The 19382-nt window shown below is 52.1% G+C and overlaps 1 protein-coding gene across 2 annotated transcripts; it reads left to right on the forward strand.

Annotated features, from left to right (window-relative positions):
- Positions 1–191: 191 nt before the first annotated feature.
- AMOTL2 (angiomotin like 2) lies at positions 192–12101 on the forward strand. Of its 2 annotated transcripts, XM_085316603.1 has the most exons (9): positions 195–1209; positions 3371–3635; positions 5825–5969; positions 6409–6501; positions 7803–8098; positions 8220–8512; positions 8768–8979; positions 9229–9387; positions 10152–12101. In XM_085316603.1, the coding sequence occupies exons 1-9, from the start codon at positions 467–469 to the stop codon at positions 10208–10210; spliced, it is 2265 nt and encodes a 754-aa protein (XP_085172729.1). In that variant the 5' UTR covers positions 195–466; the 3' UTR covers positions 10211–12101. The 2 variants fall into 2 exon arrangements, with proteins under 2 accessions (XP_085172730.1, XP_085172729.1); XM_085316604.1 differs by lacking the exon at positions 6409–6501 and having other exon boundaries at positions 192–1209.
- The last annotated feature ends 7281 nt before the right edge of the window (positions 12102–19382 follow it).

The raw sequence follows: 19382 nt of genomic DNA on the forward strand, positions 1-19382 counted from the left end.
CCGTCGGGGATCCCGCTGCGCGCCGCCCCCTGCCCGCTCTGCTCTGCCCCGGCGGGGGCCGCCGGCAGCCCCGGCCCCTCGGTGCTGGAGGGAGCGGGGCCCTCCCGCTAAAAGCACGAGCTCCTCCACCCCCCCACCCCCCGGAGCCGGCCGGCGGCTGTGATGAGAGCGCCGGTGCTCAGCCCTTGGGCTCTGTGGAGGCTCTGCCTGCTCTCAGGCTGGTGCTGAGGGCTTCCGCTCGGCCAGCGCACCCTGTAAATGGACGCCTGCCAGTGCGCCCAAGCAGGATTCCTGGAAAACAACCCCTTGGAGAGCGTGCATTAAGAAACTTTTGCTCTTTCCTGCCTGGGCCAGTTCCTGATGTCCATTCTCTCCCCTTGCAGATACCTCAGTGTGGCCGGTTGCTGCTAGATCTGGGGACATCTTTTTCTGGTCGAAGTGGAGGTTGCTGACTGAGCAGGCAGACATGAGGACAGCAGAGGATTCAACTGGGACGGTTCTGCACCGTCTCATCCAGGAGCAGCTGAGATATGGAAACCTCACTGAGAACCGCACGCTGCTGGCTATCCAGCAGCAAGCCCTGCGTGGAGGGGGTGGCACTGGCAGTCCCCGCTCGTCTCTCGAAAGTCTTACCCAAGAAGAAAGTCAAATGGTGCAGCAGTCCACACGGCAGGAACCCCAGGGCCAGGAGCATCACTCCGACCATGTCTACTTGGAAAACAGCCTGTATCGGCTTTACCAGCCCCAGCACAAGGGCGAGGAGCTTCCGACATACGAGGAGGCCAAGGCTCACTCCCAGTACTATGCCTCGCAGCGGGGTGGGCAGCAGCCTGGGGGAAACTCTCAGGGCGCTCACGGTGAAAGCGGGCAACGCAGGGCCGAGAGCAGTGGCAGGCGCCCGGACGACTCGTTGAAGGACCTGAAGCACGGCCATGTGAGATCACTTAGCGAACGCCTCATGCAGATGTCTCTGGAGAGGAATGGAGCCAAGGCGCAGAACCACATGAGCTCTTCCCACAGCTACCCCCAGCTTTCCAGGCACTACCAGCTCTCTGCCCTCAGAGGCCAGCACTCTGAGGGGACAGAGCCACGGGGACCTCCTCCAGAGTACCCCTACATCCTCCCTTCCCAGGATGCTTCCATCGCTTACCTGGCAGATCCCAGACCCTGCTCTCAGGAAGGTCCTGCATTTCAGCATCCCGATGTCAGGTAACCTACAGCCCCTGGCACAGGTGATGTGCTCTTCTGGGGGTGCAGCGTGCTCGTGAGGTGACTCCCAGCCCAGTCCTGTCTATTCTGATGCCCCTAGCATGTGGATAAGCTGAGGTCTGTGGAACGCAAAGATCCAAGGCTAGGGTGGTTAGCCACAAGTTGTGCTCCCAGAGCAGGGCACGGTCCGTGTACCTCAGAAAGCGATGGGAGCTATGGGTGCTCTGTGGCTCACTACTCCCTGCAGGAGAAGGCTGAGCCAATCAGGCACATGGGGCATGGGACAATCTCAGCACCACTGCTGAACTTCTCACTCTCATAGTGCTGGATTTGGATTGGCTCAAGGCCCCTGCACCAGGATTTGTGGGGGCTCTGGGAGCCATGGGTGCCACTGTTGCTCACCTGTGGGGCACCATCTGTACCTGCTGACCACACTAGTCCTCTCATCCCTGCATTTAAGCACCAAGGCCACACTTCTCAATGTGTAGCCAAACTAGAGGTCAATTTTTCCAGGTGGCAATGAAAATTCAACTGCTTTCACAGAGCCTTCCCCCTCCTAATGCTCTGGATGGAATTTTGGGTTAATTTAGGAGCTGGAACCAGACCAGGGAATGGCTAAATTTGGAACAGACATGGGCCAGGGTGGAAGGAAAATGCACTCGCCACTCCATGGAAACCTGTCCTGTGGTCCCAAACTGGGGGGGAGGTCTGTGGGCTGATGACAGAGCAAATAACCCTAGCACAAAGGGAGCTGGCGTGCTGTCCAAGGGAAACAGATTAGCACTGGTTTGACTTGCTCACCATGCCACAGGGGAGCTCTAGGAAAGTTGATGAAGACCTCTTTTTCTGCTGGATGGAGTTGTGGGCTGGTGAGTGTTGTTAGTGGAGCAGATGAGAAGCACTGGAGAGTTTTCCTTTCTTTTAGCAGCTTGATACTGCTGGCAAAGCCCAGCTCTGCCAGCCTCAAGTTCTCTCTAACAGGCCCGTGTGAAGGGCCTGTGCTAGGGCAGCTCTGGAAAGCATAGAGCATCAGGTCTTCACCTGGCATTTGGAGTTGCTTGCTTTTACTGCACCAAATGAGGGGAGGAGAAGAGTTGCAGGTTGCTGCCACACTGGGGGAAGGTGGAAACACGCACCACAGTTTTTGCCTCTCTGACCTAGCTGGACAGAAAACGATAGCATCTCTAGCAGGAAATGTTCTCTTTCCAGGGGAACAAAGAGTGGAAGGGGAGCTGCAAGGAAGATGTATTTATTCTTTCTTGCTCCTATATCATCCTGCAGGAATGCAAGCCCCTGGTGGCCAGCCGTTGGTGGAGCCCGGCTGGGGTCTTGTGCCGTGCCAGCTCCAGCAGGGCAGACGTGCAGCATTCTGGGGATTCCAGGCTGCTGCTGGGATGTCAAGGAACTTGGAGCAGTTGCTCCAGTGCAGGATGTGGTGTGGAGGGTGGTGGGGAAGCCAGGACAGCCCTGCTCACCACATTCAAAATATAAAAAGGACATATTAATAGTGTTTTAGTGAGCTCTTTTAGTAAAGAGCCGTCTCAGGAGCCTACACCCTTGCTTTGTCTGCCCAGAGAATGACAAAAAATAGTGATGGTGCTGTAGGTTTCCAGCATACATAGCCTAATTCCAGTTTCAGAAATGCTCTGGGCACCTGTAGTTCAAGAGGTCCCTGCAAAAGGTATTACTGCAGGAGTAGATTTGCTTTACATTTGGAGGCGTTAGGGCAAGGTGCAGTGCTGGGCTTCTGAGATCTGCCTTTACAAAGCAAGTGCTTCCCAGGTCTGTCTGAAAAACATGCTAGAAACCTCAAAGAACTTTCCTCCTCCTTTCAGATGACCCAGGTATGACCTGAAGGGTCCCAGCACCTGTTTTATCCTCAGTTGTGCAAGCCCAGACCAGGGTCTGCCACCCTGGCAAGACATAGTGTAGCCTACAGGAATTGCTGAAGCTCCCTGTTGCTTTGCTCTTCCACATGGGTCAGCTTGAGGCTGAAAACATGGGTCCTTTAGAGGTCTGTGGGTTTGTAATGGGCTCCAAAGAGCAGCGAGATGGCTGGCGGGCTCCCCTGGCTTTGTGGCCAGCCGTGGTTCGGTGGAGCTGACCAACGTGCTTCAGCCCTGCAAGGCCTCTGAGCATCCTACTTCTTCCTCTCCTTCAGGGTGATGCAGACTCACGTCTCTCAAGCTTTCCTGCCACAGCAGAGTCCCCTATGTCACAGCCCACTAGGCTCACTCACCCCAGCCGGGATGGAGGCCTTGATGACAGCCCAGGCGGCCTCTGCCAGCACCCGCTTGGCTCAGGTGGAGACTGTACTGAGAGACAATGAAAAGCTGCTGCGGGAGAATGAGAAGCTCCGGAGGGAAAGTGATAAGCTACGGCAGGAGCTGGAGGGCTATGCTGAGAAAGCGAGCCGGATCCAGAAGGTAAATGAGCAGAGGTAGCAGTGGTGGGGGCTGTTTGCCGGTGCAGGAGCTCAGTGCAGAGTCCGCGGGCTGGCTTGGAGTGCCTGGTGGGGTGGGAGCACTGGGTGCTGCACATTTGTGTTGCACCTTACCTTTCGTCTGGGCAGCCTCTCAGAGGAGGTGAAGGCATTTTGACGTTGGAGAGCAGGCTGCAGTAACCTGGCCTGGCTGGCAGTCATTGATAAAAATAGGCACAGTGCAAGAGTGCCATTGCTTTCTGCTAATGCTGAACAAGCAGCTCCCTAGAAAAGCTGGTATCCTCGAAGGGACATTCCCCGCAGGGAATCTCCCTGAATTGAGGCACATATGTTGTACGTCAGACTTGCTGGGCATGGGCATTTCACAGATTCGGCAGGGCCAGGGACATTCTGCTTTTCACCTGGGGCTTTCCTGTCGAGGCTCATCCCTCTCAGAGGAGGCAAATGGGGCTGCACAACCTCACGCCCAACTTGCTGCAAGCCCTGGGCAGATCAGGGTTGCCTTGCCCATCACAGGAGCCTTTATGTGGGCCTCGAGGCCTCGCTGGGTTAGAGCGGGCTCCTTCCCCTGACCTGCACTAAGAGCAGCCTTGCTCTGCTGAGGACCATACCTGCCTAAGATGAGGCCCTGGCTTTGTCTCTGGATTTTAGAAAGGCTTGCTTGCTTGCTTCTTGTCTGGAGGAGGATCAAACAGCTGTTGCGAAAATTCACCCCCTTTAGTTTTTTAATTTCTTCCCCCTCTGTCCAGTGACTGTTCCCCCCCCATCCCTCTAAACAGCTGTGATTCAACAGTGCACAACAGGTCCTCAGCTGAGCTGCTGTTAAGTTCGGGGGGAAAAAGAGCCTATTCTCCGGCTCTGGTAACAGTTGGGCCCTCTCTCTCTGCCTGTCCCTCCCGCCCTGGGTCTGCACCCGGCTGCCACAGAAAGTCTTTTGTGCAGATGCACACAAGGGGAGGCCTGTTCTCTGCCGATTGCACAGAACAAATGGGCCATTGGAGGCCTCCTGGCAAGGAGAGAGGCTGTGCCATGGAGGCCGGAGCATGTGCCGGCCCTGGGGGCTGTACGGTGGCACAGGAGAGCTGAAGCCCACTAGTCAGGAGTGTGGAGGAGAGCGTGGCTACAGTATGATAGAGGGACATGCGTGATGGACTCAGCACAGTGAGGGAGAAGACTCCCCCCCAAGACTGTAAGGTTAAAGGCAGGAAGACTTGAATTTTCCCTCATCGTCAGTAGTGTGTTGCTAAGGTCGGACTGTGGCAGGAGCTTCTAGCAGCCCCAGTTAGGGCATGGAGTGCTGTGATCCCCGCTGTTGGGAGCCCCTTGGATAAGTGCAGTTATTTTGGCAAAAATGCACCCATACCGGTTGAGCTGGTCTGACTTGAGAAGTGTTGGTGCGCGCCCTGGACAAGCACAGCCTTGTGGGTCAGGCCAGGGGCACCCTGCTGGAATGACAACCTGTGGCTCTCTATGCAGAAAGCTCATGTTTCCTTCCAGCCCCACCACAGAGTTGGGTCCTGGGATTCTTCTGGCAAGCCTCTCTGACCTATCTCTGTACCACCAAGAGCCACCACAGGCAGGCAAGCGTTCCAGCTAGAGCTAGCTTTGGAGTGGCTTCCCTGGGGTTGATGGAGCAGGGATGGAACAGATACTGGCTCAAACCAGGCTCCAATTCTCCAAGCACTCTGTTGTGGTTTAAAATAAAAGGCAGGCACCAAATGGAAGAGCAGGGGAAGATGAATGAGTTTTAGAAGCTATGAAACAATCTGGAGATGGCTATGCCAGCTCAGGTTTTCATAAGGTGAAGGGAAAGGGTTTGGAGGTGTTTTATTGACATGCATGTAATAATTATGGGCAAAGCTTGGGCCAGGCAAGTGCAGGCAGGTTTCCCTCACACACACGGGGTTTGTGTTGCCCTGCATTTTTATTGTGACTTGCAAAGCTCCCTGTCCCTTGTGTGAGCAAGAGGCTGGTTTCTGGTGTGGGATGTGAGTTCAAGTTAGTGGAGGTGAAAGACAAGAATACTGACCTCTGGGGCCCTGTGGATTTGCAATGCTCCTTTGGCAGCTCAGGTCAAGTTGAGAAAGCTGGATGATCTTTAGCCAACATCTTCCTTTCTTTTCCTCATTCCAAGAATATCTAACCTCCGTCTGTCATTTCCTCCTCCCTCAGCTGGAAACAGAGATTCAGCGCATTTCAGAGGATTATGAAAACCTCATGAAGGCCTCTTCCAAGAGGGAAGCATTGGAGAAAGCCATGAGGAACAAGAGAGATGGGGAGATGCGTCGGCTCCAGGACTTCAACCGAGACCTGAAAGGTGTGGAGTTATGGGTAGTGCCGGGCAGGGGAAACATCTCTCAACTCCACTATTTATAGTGAGTGAGGATGATTATAATTGCACTATGATCTGGATGGGGGTGGTGTAGCTCCCTCTACATGCCCAGCAAATGCCTGCCCTTCTTCGGGAGCTCAGTCCTTGCCCAGTGAGAGCATTGGGTGCGTATGGCCAGGTCACCTCTGTCCCTCTCCTCCATGCGAGCCCTCAGTCAGGAAAGTTTGACACCTTCATCTAGTTGGTGACACTTCTCTGCTCCTCTGCCCCAGTGAGTGCTTTCTATCCCTTGGCATTTCCCCAACATTTCTGTTTTGAGCTAGTTTTATTAGGCTAGGTATTTTCACTGGGAACCAAGCTGCTCCCAATTAATTCAACTGAAATTATATTTAAATGTAATTGGTTTTAATTGCATTTGAACCAGAACGGTTGGAATCTGCAAACAAACAACTGGCCAGTAAGACCCAGGAAAACCAGGAGAATAATCAAGGCACAGTGGCGAAACTCCTTGCACAAAGTAAGTCCCCTGATGACCACTCAACGTCAGTAAAGTGTTAGGATGGAGTTGCCTGCTCGTCTCTGCTTTGCTCCCCATCTTATGTGCCCCATGGTGCGTTCCTGCTGCATTTCTTTGAGGCAGATAAGAGTAAGCAGGCCTATTCCTGTAGTGGTGGGGCAAGGTACAGTCCCTTTAAGCTTGAGGAGGAGGCGGATCTCGGGTGGAAGCTTTTGCCATTCCCCAGGGAGAATTAAGCTGTTCTTGGCACTGGACGCGAGCCATTAATCCCAGCCCGGCAGTGTGACCTGCATTCTCCACATTCCAGCCACTGCTCTGGCTCTTCCAGCACAAAGTCCACACTCCCTCCCTTCTTCAGCCCAGCCCTCATGTTATTCCTTTTCCTTACACCTTGTGACAACATGGAGTCGGGCTTTTAAAGGAAAAATACATCTAAATCTTTCTCCTTGTTTCTGCCAAAGGCTGGGAACATGTCTGACAGTCTCTCATGTCTGTTCCCATCTAGCCACTGTTGATTCAGTTTGGAGGCCAGCTTGGGCACGTTTTTCAGTGGAAAGGCCCAGTGTTAGTGTTATCTGCAAGGAATTGCATTTCCTTCCCTAAGGTGGCTAGATGCAGTCAGGACAGCTTTTCCCCCTCACATGCACAAGGCCTGAGTCAAAGGTTAGATTCAAATATGCCAAACTGAGGCTATTTCTGTTGTGTGTTTCCATGCTCCTAGGAAGCCACCTGGTCCTGACCTGGCTTGTCTGCTGGGGGAGAGATGGCCACATTGAGCAGGCAGACTGGCCTATAGGCACAGCCTCTTTTTGAGAGCAAAATGCCTTGGAAACTCAGGGCACTGCTCCCATGAATAGTGGAGGAGCAGTAGGAGCTTGCTGCTGAGTAACAGCTACCTTGCATGCCCTGCTCTGTTGTACCAACTTCCACCATTCTTCACAGAGAGCTGCCTGTCAGTATGTTACAGGCAGGAAAAGCAAGGCCCAGCCAAGCAACACAGCTTCCCAGAGTGGGACATAGGTGTGATAGCCACTGGCCTGCTCTAACCACTAGTCTTACCCTGTGCACCCAAAAACATCAGTCCAGGATAACAAGGAAGGCAGAGATGCAGCTTGATAGCTTTTGACCTTAGCTCTCAGCTCCTACAATGAGCTTGCCTTGCAATTCAATGCAGTGGGGAGGGGATTTTCAGAGCTTCTGTCCTTCATCAGCCTTAGGCTTTCCTGGGTAGGAACCCAGGAGAACTCTGCGCTGGGGTCTGGCCTGGATTGCTTGGTTAACACAATGGGTGCCTTTTGCAGACTATGAGCACCAGCAGGAGAAGGAAAAGCTGGAGCGGGAAGTCTCCCTGCTGCGCAGTGCTAACGAGGATCAGCGGCGACGGGCAGAGCTGTTGGAGCAGGCACTGGGCAGCGCCCAGGCCCGGGCAGCAAAGGCTGAGGCTGAACTCCGGAAGAAGCGTGCATATGTGGAGAAGGTGGAGAGGCTGCAGGCAGCGCTGGGCCAGCTCCAGGCTGCCTGCGAGAAGCGGGAGCAGCTGGAGCTGCGGCTCCGCACACGCCTGGAGCAGGAGCTGAAGATGCTGCGGGCTCAGCAGGTGAGGGGTCCCCTGGTGATGCTGCACGTTGGGTGCCAGAGAGGCTGGGGCATTGGGTGCCAGGCAGCATCTCCTCCTGGAACCATCTCACCCTCTCTGGGAATTTTCTTTGCTGATGCAGAGGCAGGCAGGCACCCCAGGTGGAGGACCCTCAGAGCTGAGTGCTCACACGCTCTCTGAGCAGCTGAGGGAGAAGGAGGAGAAGATCCTTGCCCTGGAGGCTGACATGACCAAATGGGAGCAGAAGTACCTCGAGGAATGTACCATGCGGCAGTTTGCCATGGACGCTGCAGCCACTGCGGCTGCCCAGCGGGATACGACGCTCATCAGCCACTCCCCGCGGCACTCTCCCAACAGCAGCTTCAACGAGGACCTCCTCTTGGCCAACCACAAGCACCAGGAGATGGAGAACAGGTAGTGCTACCTCATGTGGCATGTTTTCCAAGAAGCTGCTCTTTGATCTGGGTGGGTAGCACCATCACTGATTGTCTCCAGTGTGGCTTCTCCATGGCTCAACAGCAGCCAGGTCAGCTGGGCCTGATAAGGCTTTCTCCAGTGGAGGCTTTATCATCCTTCCCTCTGCCCCAGCCAGTAAAGTCCTGTACCAAAACCCCTGTGCCCCCCCCCCACCCTGTCTCTCTCTCAACTTCTGCCTCTTGACCTCTCCAGGTTAAAAGCTCTGCATGCCCAAATACTGGAGAAGGATGCTGTCATCAAAGTATTGCAGCAACGCTCACGGAAGGACCCCAGCAAAGCTCTCCAAGGCTCCCTGCGGCCAGCCAAGTCTGTACCGTCCATCTTTCCAGCCTCTGGGACCCAGAGCTGGCAGGGAGCTAGCCCAAGCGATCGGCTGGCAGAGAGTACCTCCCGAGGAAGTGCAGGTAAATGGAGGTTTCTGCATGCTCCTTGCCTCTGCTTTGCAGTAAAGAGTTGCCTGAAGTTCCACTTGCCCTCTGTGTTATTGGAAGTAACTCTGGCACTCAAGAAATTTGGGGTGTTTCCTGGTGGATGTGGGATTTGTTCACTAAGCTGTGTGACTGTAGATCCTGGGGACCCATCACAAGACACAAGGGCCTCATGGAAGAGCTGAACACCTAAGCTCTAAGAGTATCTCCTCTGTCTTCCTCTAGCAGGCAAAGCCCCAGCAGAAGAACCAGCATCACTACCCAGCTCTGGCCACCTGCCCTTTCACTTCAAGCATGGTAGCAAGGATGGCAGCACACAGACAGACAGCCTGGCTGAGAGCAGCAGCCAGGGTGAGGGGCCTGAGTGCACAGCCAGCTCCCTGGGTAAGTCCTGCTGGCTTCTTTCTGCCATCCCTAGTGTGACCAATGAGGGGCTATGTGACAGGGCCCAAAGTGACTGGCAGGGCCCCTGTTAGGCTAGGCACAGAGGAAACCCACTCTGCTCTAAACGCCTTGCATAGCTGAGCTATGAGCAAGGAACTGGTTCTTCTCTGCCAGCTGCCAGGGCTTGGCCTCCCATGGCTGTGACTAATGGAGGGTATACGGCAGTGTGTGATGCTGGTGGCACTGGAGGGGCAGAGTGGAGTCACTGGTTGAGAAGAAGCATGGAAAAGTGGAGAGGAAAAGACGTGAGGGAGGAGAGTAAGCCTGGATTTTCCTCTGCTGTCACTTGCAGCTTCAATCTGAGGCTATAAATCCATGCCAAAGCTCTCCTGCTTGGCTAACATGCTCTCCAATGTACCATCTAGAAAGGAAATCACAGGGTCACAACCAGTCTTTGACCTCCTTTAGCCTTCTGGCCAGGTGAGAGAGGGGCCAGGGTCTCTCCTTTCGCAGCCTGGATAGTGCAAGCAAGCAGAAGCCAGCCCAAAGCTGGAGGTCTGAGCTCCAGCACATGGGCTTAGGCCTCTGGGACAGACAGCTGTGGGAAAACATCAGTGGGATTTAGAAAATCATCATTGACTTTAAAGCATTTTAAAGAGCCCAACTAAAAATGACTCATTTGAGCTCTCCAATTCACATGTCACTTTTCTATGGAGCTCTGTACTCCTCCAGGGCTCTCACGATTTCACCTTTTTTCTTTGCAGAGAGCTTGGCTGCTGCCAGAGCCCTTGACCTGTCTGATATGGTGGAGATCTTGATTTAAGAATGGGCAGTTCTGGTCACCCAGGGCAGACGTGTCATCCTCTCCAACCTCACGTTTTGTTGTATGGTCAGAGAAGCCCTTCGGTTTCCAGTTGCGTGGCCAGGACTTGTTCTCCCTTGCAGCAAATTCTTGGATGGCAGAGTTTGAGAGAAGAAGGGTTTGCAAGGAGTATGCCACAGTCTGCGGGGTGGGGGACTAGGCCATGCCTCCAATCCTCCACATGTTCTGCTGTGGTCAGAGTTGTGTTTGGTCCCTGCCCATGCTCTCCTGCAAGAAAACAGTGCTGTGCAGCCAGGGAAGGCCCGCTCCATGGTCCCGTGGTCAAGGACACAGAGCCAGCCAAAGCAAAGAGGTTACAGAGCTGTCCTCTACTTCCAAGCTGTGACCTGGAGGACAGCAGCATCTTTTTTGGGCTGACTGGTTTTGATGGATGGCCCCAGCAGCCCCGACACTACAGATTTGTGCCTCCAGGTTCGGGGAGCCAGGCTTGCTACTGGGATGGCCAGAGTCACTACTTGGCATCCTGTTGTCACCCTGTGCATGCACATGCCTCCCCTCCTGCCAGAGAGACTGGCGCTGCACAGGACAAGGGGCGCTCTGGAGCGCTCAAGACCCTGGAGGTGTTTGTGTGTGGAAGCTGTACAGTGACGAGGGCTTGCAGCCCAGGAGACATAATCCCCCTGTAAATACATCTGTGTTTTGTAGAACAGAAGCAAAAGTATTTATCATTTCAGTTTCTTTCCCTTCCTCCCTCCTCCTTTGCTGATCATGGCATATCTTTCCTTCTCTCTCCCTTGTCAAATCCTTTATGTTCTCCAGCCTAGATCCTGTCTCTGGATCTCTGCCTTCAGTGTCCCTTGAAATATTTCCTTCAGGGTGCTTTTCCATGGTTCCTCTGACTGGAATTTCCCCTCCATTTGAATAGTAGCCATGAGCCAAATATCTCTGTGTGAGTATGGATACATCTCTGCTTCTGAGCTGCTCTTTGCAGGGGCAGAGCCATGAGAAATCTGCAGCCAGTCTCCATCAACTAAGCTCCATCCAAATCCATGGGGCCAAGTTGAGCAGTCCCAGGGACAGGAGTTGAAAATCTTTATTTGCCAGCATCGTACCTCTGGTTTTCTAGAGCAGCAGCAGGAGGGAGAGGGATCTGGGAAGAAGCTTTCAGAAGAGTCCTAGGTATGTTTCAATTGACAGGTTTTTCTTTGTAAAGGGAGAGAATGGGATAATGGTTATGCAAAAAAAAAAAAAAAGATAAAAAGATGGAGGAGAAATCTAATTGAAAATGGAGGTGAAATGCTCTTGAAGTGAAAGAAGCATGTCTGATTTTGCTGGGGTGGGATGTGTTGCCCTTTTCTGGATCTGCACCAAGCGAAGCCTAGTCCCGTCTCACTGGGAATCCTCGTACCTCCCTCATCTACTGGCAGCTGGCTTCTGGCAGTAGCCAACTTTGATTTTAGTGAGAGTTTCTCAGTCCTCTGAACTCGGATACTTTCCAGCCTTGGCCTTCATATGTTTTTTTTTTTCTTTCTTTAAACATCTATGCATTTGCTGGACAACTGCATTTTTTATTTTCTCTCCCAGACACGTAAAAAATGCGTTCGGTTCTTGTGCATTGTTTACAAAGTGGAAAACAAACAAAAAAAAATATGAAAGAGGAAAAAAGCAACTTAATATATTTTGTATTAATATTGGTATTTCTTTTTAAGTATTTTTTCGTGCTGTGAACTTTTTTTTTCTGCCAAAGACAATGAGTTCTTGTTTGTGCATTTTAAGTTATCTTAAGTATTTAAACGTAAACCTGGCTGTTTCGTTATGCCGCCCTATACCGAGATTGCTGTAGCATTCCACTTGGTATAACAATATTTTAATAAAAAAACCCAAATATTGATCCAAAGGTGCTCTTTTGCCATGTAACACTGCACAAGCAGATGAGATGGGGCAAGATGGAAGCTTGGACCATGGGAAAAGACTACTGCATTGAGGTTTAGGGACCCTGGAAATGGGACTGAGGAAGGAAGAGACCTGCTTGGTGTTCCTTGGTGTGGGGCTTGGCTCTTGCTTTGTTGCCTGGCTGCTTCTAGCGTGCCATGAAGGTCTTGCAGGCAAACACTGACTCAGAGATACAGTCTGTTCAAGGCAGAGTGGTGGCTGGCCAAGGCCTCCAAAGAGAGGGCTGGAGTTGGAGATGGAGTCAGGCAATGGTGATAAACCTCAAAGGGGAAGAGCTTCCCAAGGCAATGCTGCAAGGTACCAACAGTCAAGGTCCATTTTTGTGCAGTGCCTTTCTCCCCATGCTGCAGGGACTGCAGGGACTGCTTCATGCATTAGGAAAGTGCTCCAGGAGAGGAAATCCAGCTCAAATGCAGTCCTAGGGCTAGGGGCTGCAGACTTGGATTGGATCTTCCCCACCTGTCTTCTTTGGCTGAGATTTTCAGTGTAGCAAGGTGCCCACTTCCTGCTGTAGCAAAAAATGCTCTGGACTCTTCAGAGCATTGATTTGAGGCTCACCTGTGTGGGGCAGGTGATAAAAACTCAAAGGCACCTATGTGTCCTCTAACATTCCTTTAGGAGGAAGCTACCTTGTTGAGGGAAGGATGGGGTTATCCAGGGTAGGGGGTAGTTTCTTAAAGTGTCTGGCCCTCTAATACTTGCTGGCCCCTGCACTGGGGATGGAAAGGGCTGTCAGTGCTCTAGTGGATATTGACCTGTCCTCGTTTAATGCAAGTGGGTAGGCTGGGTCCCTTCACTCCAGGGCACACTGTGTGTAGCAGCTGTATCACCAAAGGCTTGAAGTCAATGGTACAGGTTGAGAACTGCTGAGTTGGCTGCTGAGGATGCAAATGGGTAAATCTTGCAACACAACATCATTGTCCTCCCCAGAACTATTCCTGCTTTCCTAGTTGGGCCTCCCTCAGCTGGATTCCTAGAACAATGAGGACTCTCAGCTGCTGCTTCTTCAAGCCCTTGCTGGTCCAGAAGCCATTCCACATCTTTATCAGCCACTTCCAAGCCTTCTTCCTGCTACTTGGCTCTTTTGCAGGTGGAGGAAGACCAGAAATGCTTCTGATATTCAAGCTGGGGTTGCCACAGGATTTATATAGCAGCATAATGATGCTTCCCAGTCTTTCCCCTGTGATCCTCTTCTGTTTGCTGCTATCATTTGAATTCTTTTTATTTTTTCTTAATAGCTGCAGTGCTCATGCTTCTAAGGGAGTTTCCATGTGGACTCTGATCAGATTATTGGGTACTAAGAACCTATCTGATGACATCAGTGCATGCACAGACAGTTGGGTCGTAGCTTTCCCTTTTGTGCATTATTTTGCATTTCCTGACAACTCGTTTTCCCCGCAGTTTTATCATGCCATCATTGGAGACCAGGAGATCTTTTGCAATTCTACAGTTGGCTTTAGCTCTGATTATGCAGATCAATGTGTAAGAAACAAGCTTTGCTGCTGACTCTCATCTCTCTGGAAGATGGCTTATGAATATGTTGAGCATCACTGGTCCCAGCACGGCCCTGCAGAACAGTGATGCTGATGATCCTTCCCATCCATTTTTTGACCTGACTTTTCCTCTTGTGAACTTATCTCCAACAGAGTGTGACATACAGCCACTCCATGGGCATCTCTTACTGGTTTGCTCTTACTAGGCACCTGTGGCTCCTGCAGAAGAAGCAGCAGTGAGAAGCCTTGGCTGTTCATATCTAAAACCATATGGGAGCAGTGGCAGGGAGGCTGGAAGGAGAGCAGCTGAAAAGTTTGGGGTTCCTGGGGCAGGGTTCCCTCCCATAAGAAAGGGTTAGAGAGAGGCCCACAGAGCTTCTAGATGGGATCTCTCTTCGGTTCATGACCTCTCCTGTTTTTCTGCAAGCAGGAAAACAAGTTTCCCTCAGTTCTGGAGTCCCTCTCAGTCTGCACAGACGGAAAAAGACTCTGGGCACAAAGCAAGAAGGGGAAGGTAAAGCGGGTGGTTTCTTGCCTGTCCCCTTGAGCCAAAAAAGGTGGAGATGCCCTGGAATGAGACAGTCCAGTCACTGCAGTCCTGGTGAGAGACCATTGCTGGACTCAGCAGCTAGTTTTTGTTGTTCTTTGTTCCAAATATTCTGGTTTTAAGTGTTGAGAGAGGACCTGATGGCAGGACCTCTATACAGAGTCTCCCCCAAACTGCTGTTCCCCCCAGCTGCCTTGGGGCAGCTTCATACAGCCTCTAAAAATGTCAAAATGGCAACAGGGCCCTTTCATGTCAGAGTTGCATCTTTCCAGACAATGGGGCCAGCAATGGAGAGAACTGAGAGCCCAGCCTGGAGCTGCAGGAACATCCCTTCCTTTCTTCTCATAGTGTTGTGCTCCATTATGGGGGAGGGGGGGTTGCTTTGGGCAAGATGGAGACATGTCTGGTCATTGGGGAGTCATGTGCCAATGCTGAAGCTGGAAATGTGCCATGAGGGCATCCAAACACTTTTGAAAACAGGTGTTGGGGGAGACAGGCAGTGGGAAGGAAGGGAGGCAAGGCAGTACCACAGTCCAGGAGACATATTCCCTGCAATGTCAGGGTTGGGAGAGTGGAGAGGTAGCTGGAATATGTGTTGGGGACTGAGTGAACTCCTGAGTAGCTGTGGGATGTGGGCAGATGCTCCCCAGAATGAGAAACCAACGGAGATAGTATGTGCACATGGCAGCAGTTGGCAGATTGGTTTATACTCCTCACAGCTTCTCCTGGTAGGAGGAGGGCATCAGAGTGGGGATAATAAAGTATAAAGATGGCCAGAAGTAGGTCAGCCATGAGGCTCAGAAGTGGCCTCTACACCCACATGCCTCCTTGGATCAGTGCCTCCTGTTGCTCTGGGGGATCTGAGAGCCTGAAGCCTGCTGCTTCGTGGCACTCAGTCCCATCAGCATGGACAGGTCACCCACTGTGGTGTCACAGCAACTGGATGGAGGGTGAGAACCCTTTTGTCTGTGGACAATGCACCCCCCCTTGACTGCCTCAAGAGAGGAGGAGAAAGCCTGGAAGCCATCACTTCTCCATTCCTAGCCAAACAGAGAGATAGCACTCCTTCTTTTGCCTTTTCTTTGATCTCCTGAGCCTCCACAGGCAGAAGCATCTCTGGGACAAGGAGGCACGCAGTGCACTCGTGGGAAGCACAAATGAATGCCAGGCCATTGCCTGGTGTTAGCTTGTTTTTGATCACGATTTGGTGTTTCTCCATTTGTGTGCTCTGATAGCTAATCTCACCAGCTAACTCCATGTCCTTATTCTAGTGCTGACTGGAGGTCCACCAGTGGCTCCAAGCTTCCTGTGTGACAGGACCCAAACATCACTCTGTCCCTGGCAGGCAGAAAGTGTCTGCGGAGCTTGCAGAGCCTGAGCAATACTGGGACCAGACCCAGTACATGGCTTTAGTCTCCACCCCCTCCTGCTTCCTATAAATTGCAGGCAATTGCTCAGGAAGGGTTTACAGCATTCCTGGCATATCACAGCTCTCACACCCGGCAGTTTATTTACCCAAATCCGGATGCAGATCGTCTTTGCAGCAAGTCTGGCTGTGGCTAGGTGTTTGCAGTCAGGTTGTCAAGCACAGGGATGATACAAATGGGGGAATTCAGCTCCTCTTGTGAGGCTCCCGCTGATGCCCTCCTCCAGCAGGATGTTCTCAGTAAGGTCTCCAGGAGCTGAGGAGCTGGTGGGAATACAGCCTGAAAAGTCCATCTGTAAATGCAAGAATCAGGCTGCTGGGAGAGAGGATCCAGGCATGACAAGCTTGAGCATGAGGTCATGGCTCCCCCTGTTACTACCCCGAGGACAGGTCAGCAAGGCTTGGATTTTCTTATCTGTTTTGGTAGGGGTACTTTTCAGCTGGAGCAACGGGTTGATCCAGCTCATCACACAAGTGCTTGACCCGGCATGAGGAAGGCAGCAGGGAGGCATGGGAAGGAGGAGAGAGGTGCCAGCAGCACCATTTGTTTCATGGCAGCAAGATTTCAGAGCACACTTAGCTCCCAGATAGTTTGCCCTTTAAGCTGCTTGAGCTAATATGGTTCATTTTTGGCTGAATTAGGTTAGGGAGTTTGTGTACAAGCAGGTCATGTTATAGGAGCTGAGGGGTAAGGGTGACCATCTCTCTCTACTACCCACAGAGCGCATGTGTACCCACACCCCATCAAGCTTGTGATTTGGCTGCAGAAAAAGCACCATGGGTCATAGATTATAAAGTACCGTATGGAAGACCTCTGCAGACATCAAGGTGACATGTCCTCATGGGCAGCCTCCTGGGATGTAGCTCCCTGGCTTCCCTACTCTGAACAGGAGTCCTGGAGCCTGGTCCAGCAGGAACCTGCTCTCTCCAGGCTGCACGGGGGAAGATAGACTTGAGACCTGGAGGGAGCTAGTTTTCCAGGGTATAGTACCCCTGAATCCAGTCCATCCATCTAGGAGGCTGTTGGGAGCTAACAGGCATCCTGGGCACCTATGCTGGAGGAGACTGGCTCTGCTGCATTCCATATGTAGTGGTGTCTGCGAGGGTACAGGGAGGGTCTACACTCCCTGCGATGGCTTCACTGGTGGGAAATGCCTCTCAAATTCTCAGAAGAAAGGAGGCATGAAGATGCTGCTCTGAAAAATGACCATTCCTTAGAGGGCAGCTCCAAGTCTGGGGTGGTGGGGGGTAGAGATGTTATCACTTATTTTATCAGTTTGTTGTCACTGGCATTTCCCTTTGCCCTTTCTGCACCATCTCCATGACACTGCTTCTTTTTACTACTGGTATCCCTTGGACTCCTATTCCTTTATCCCACGTGTGGTCTAGCTCACTGCTTAGGGTACTTACGGCTCAGAGGCTGCTTGTGAGGGTAACCGGGGAGCATCATGGCTCTGAGCCGGAAACAACACGAGGAGGCCACGTCTCAGGCCAGGATGTTCCCCTCTTGCTGCAGCTGGACTAGCTGGAAAAATGGCTGCCTCTAGGTTGCCCCAGGCTGCTCTGTGCTGGCCTTTAGCAGAATGCCTCTCTTGCTGTCACAGTCCAAATACCACAGATTGAGCTCCTATCTTCCTCCTACTCCTTCCCTTGCATCCATGAGTCCCAGTATCCCTGCAGCTCTGAGACAGAGGTAGCAGGGAGACAACTGCCATGCTGCTAGCTGGACTGGTGCTTGTACACATCATTTTCCATGGTAGCACTTGCACATCTGCAGCCTGGAGAGATGGAAAAAGGGCAGCAGGCTCTGCTCTGAATGCCACCACAGTCACTCTGGTGGCTTTAGTGAGTCACTCCATGTCCTGGGGCACCAGCTCTCTTGTGGGTGACAGGGAGATGGCTCATCTGGCCTAGGAGCTATTTAGACAGGGACTGTCCCTCCTGTGGTCATAGTGTGTCTGGTACAATGGGACCCTTGGCTCTACAGAGACCTTATCATGACAAGATTGAGTTTCTTCTCTTGCTGGTTAGCTCATTGGGGTGTCATGGCTGTTCTCTAAGTCACATCTCCACTGAGGAGTGTCTTGTTGACCCCCCTCCATATGTATCCACAACAGCATTTCCACAGCTCTGGATCCTTCTTTTGCTCATTTCTCCAGACATCCTTGGAACTTGGCCTCTCCTTCCTTTATCTTTAGTCTATCTCCTCTGATTATTTCCCACTCCTTGTTTCCCCATGTGCCTCTCCTCTTCCGCACCAGGCTGTTCCTTCAGGTGTCTTTGGCTCTTTCACTATTCACTATGTAGCCTTTCCTCAGCGCATTTCATTTCTACTTGCCAAATGTCACAGCTGGATGAGGAAAGAAAAGCTCATCACAAATTCCTTGTGATGGAAAACTCCCTCCCATTTCTCCATCTCTTTCCCATGGAGATCACACCTGCTGCTATTGAGCTTTGCCAGAGGAAGGAACTCCACAAGATAGCTACCTTAAAAACCCCGCTGCCAGCTAATCTCCAGTCCCCTCTTCTCTCCTCTGTGTGCAGTTGCAAGAGCACTGCCAGCAGCTGCGAGTGGCATCCCCAGCTGCCCTGGCCCCAGGCTGGGCCGTGGGGTGAGTTACCAACAGCTTCAATCCTGCTGCAGGCCAGACTTGCAGCAAGCTTGTTAGCAAACCAGTCAGACAAACCATGTTGGATGTCTCAAGTCCTGGCTTGCTCTTTAGGTCTGTAGGAATGAAGATCTCCCTGCCATGCCTGCTTAACTCTTCATTTTGCCTTTCCTTAAAACTGGGAAGTTGTAGGAGTATGCAGGCAGGAGTAAACCTGCACACTGTGTCTCTCCTGTTTCTTCCATGGCCGGGGGAGATGGTTTTAGTAGAGAATTTTTAAAGCACAGCACAGTAAAGGGAACAAGTGAACTGCATGCTGAGCATGAGCTGTCCTCCTAAAACAAGAAAGATCAGCACAGATGGACCAGTGCTTTGGGAAACTGGGCCACTTGTGCAAGTGGGAACTGCTCCATGTTTGTGGGCTGTGCTAAGATGTGAGGCTGCTAGCCTACACTGGAGTGAGTGTCCTGATGTGGGGTGGATGTTTGGCTCCCTTCAAAGACGTTCAGTTTGGGGGATCATCTCTGAGATGTCCCAGGGAAATGTGTGGTTGCATAAGGCAGGGCACTTCCTAGTTAAGTACGGGCACCATTCTAGGGGCAATACAAACCCCTTCCCTCAGCACTTTCCTCTTGCTCAAGAGCCCTTCCTCACCCCACCAGCTTCCCTGGTGAGTTCACACACTCCCCAGACCCCAGGGCGATGGGCTTCATTCCGTGTACAGGTCTTGCAACTTACTGGGTGGAAAGCAAGGTCTGTCTCCTTTCCCCCTATTAGAAGGCAAATGCCCTCCTCCCTGAGTTCTTGCATCAGACATTGCATTCTACTGCAGTCATAAGCTCCCACCCACCCTTCCCTGAGAAGTCACCCCTCTGCTCCTGCAGAGCATCAGTGTGTATCATTGTGCCTAACGTGATGGAGTAGAGAAGGATGCAATAGTTTTGGGTGGACATTGTTGTTTGGGGGGCGGGGATCACTCAAACACATGGAGATGATGAGGCAAGTGGTCTAGCTCTCCAAAGATGCTCTTTGCAAAATCTGGCTCTTGATCTGGCATGTGAAAGCCCAATTGTGGTGTGACCTTGGCACTGTGTGCCAAAGTTGCTGCAGTGCTCTGCATGTGCTAGGTGGCTACTGCAATTCC

The sequence above is a fragment of the Rhea americana genome, unplaced genomic scaffold, assembly GCF_003343005.1.
Source record: "Rhea americana isolate MKP2758 unplaced genomic scaffold, rheAme1 scaffold_473, whole genome shotgun sequence".
NCBI lineage: Eukaryota > Metazoa > Chordata > Aves > Rheiformes > Rheidae > Rhea > Rhea americana.